The sequence below is a fragment of the Rhinopithecus bieti genome, unplaced genomic scaffold (genome assembly GCF_001698545.2).
Source record: "Rhinopithecus bieti isolate Rb0 unplaced genomic scaffold, ASM169854v2 scaffold_58948, whole genome shotgun sequence".
Lineage (NCBI taxonomy): Eukaryota > Metazoa > Chordata > Mammalia > Primates > Cercopithecidae > Rhinopithecus > Rhinopithecus bieti.
In genome coordinates this window covers 1-1,702 of record NW_016865556.1, presented here as the reverse complement: position 1 = coordinate 1,702, position 1,702 = coordinate 1, and the positions used below count along the sequence as shown (strand labels likewise).

Below are 1,702 nucleotides of genomic sequence, written 5' to 3'. Positions count from 1 at the left end.
CACGCCTGCAATCCCAGCACTTTGGGAGGCAGTGGTGGGCAGATCTCTTGAACCCAGGAGTTTTTGAGACCAGTCTGCCTGGGCAACACGGTGAAATCTAGTTCCTACAAAAAAATTAAAAAATTAGCCAGGTGTGCTGGCATGCCTGTGGTTGCACTACTTGGGAGAGTGAGGTGGGAGAATTGCTTGAGCCCTGGAAGTTGAGGCTGGAGTGAGCCATGATTGTGCCACTGCACTCCAGTCTGGGCAACAGAGGGAGCCTCTGTCTCAAAAAAAAAAAAAAAAGTTTAACTCCATTATTCACTTTTTAAAAATCCTGTATTTTGACAAAGTTTACTTTGAATATTGTAATTCCAAAAAATATTCTACTCCTTTTAAAGTTATATATAACTGATGTTTACACAAACTTTAGTTTATATTATTTCCTATACTCAGCATTCTGATTTAATGTCTAAAGTTTGAGTGCCCTAGATATTTCTACTGTGAATTATTCCAATATTTACATAGACTTAATTTTGGATTGAATATCTTTCATATTTACTGCATCTGCAAAAATATATTTTAGTATAAACTCTCTGGTGTTTTATAATTTGTAGTGTTTGGAAAAATACTTTCCCAAATTCATTACACCTGCAGGGTTTTCCTCAATATAAACTCACTGATGTTGAACAAAATTTTAACAACTGCCTCAGGATTTTCCTCTAGTACAAAAAGTGTACGATAAGATCTGTGATACAAGTAAAGGGATCACAATCCTCTTCATATTTGTTAATGCTTTTTCAAAACAAATACTCTTCTGTGCTTTAAAGACATTTTCTGATAGATCTTTTGACAGAAGATTTTTATTAGTAATAAGATTTTAAGACATTCACATTATTAGTGTTTCTCTCCAGTATGAATTCTCTTATGGTTAGTAAGGTTTGAAGACTGGTAAAAGGTTTTGCCAAATTTTTCACATTTGTAAGGTTTCTCTTCAGTATGAATTACCTTATGTTTAGTAAGATTTGAGGACCATTTAAAGGCTTTGCCACATTCTTCACATTTGTAGGGCTTCTTTCCAGTATGAATTATCGTATGTGTAGTAAGATTCGAGTAATGATTAAAAGCTTTGCCACATTCTTCACACTTGTAAGGTTTCTCTCCAGTATGAATTATCTTATGTGTAATAAGGGTTGAGGATTGGCTAAATGCTTGGCCACATTATTCTCATTTGTAGGGTTTCTCTCCAGTGTGAATCCTCTCATGTGCAGAAAGGCCTGAGGGCCATACAAATGCTTCGCCACATTCTTCACATTTGTAGGGTTTCTCTCCAGTGTGAATCTTCTTATGTTTAGTTAGGGTTGAGGGCCATATAAATGTTTTGCCGCATTCTTCACATTTGTAGGGTTTTTCTCCAGTATGAATTATTTTATGTCCAGTAAGGTATGTGACTTGGCTAAAAGTTTTGTCACATTTGTCACATTTGTAGGGTCTCTCTCCAGTGTGCAGCCTCTTATGTCTAATTAGGGTTGAGGGCCATACAAATGCTTTGCCACATTCTTCACATTTGTAGGGTTTCTCTCCAGTGTGCATCATCTTATGTATGGTTAGGGCTGAGGATTGGGTAAATGCTTTGCCACATTCTTCACATTTGTAGGGTTTTTCTCCAGTATGAATTATTTTATGTCCAGTAAGGTATGTGACTTGGCTAAAAGTTTTGTCA

General features: G+C 36.3%; 1 protein-coding gene across 1 annotated transcript; it reads right to left on the bottom strand.

Annotated features, from left to right (window-relative positions):
* Positions 1-876: 876 nt before the first annotated feature.
* Positions 877-1,692, bottom strand: LOC108525482 (zinc finger protein 726-like; the record flags this gene model as incomplete). Its single annotated transcript, XM_017866445.1, is given in 1 exon segment — positions 877-1,692. A coding segment is annotated over 1 exon segment (816 nt), but the record flags the coding sequence as incomplete, so codon positions are not given.
* Positions 1,693-1,702: the final 10 nt, after the last annotated feature.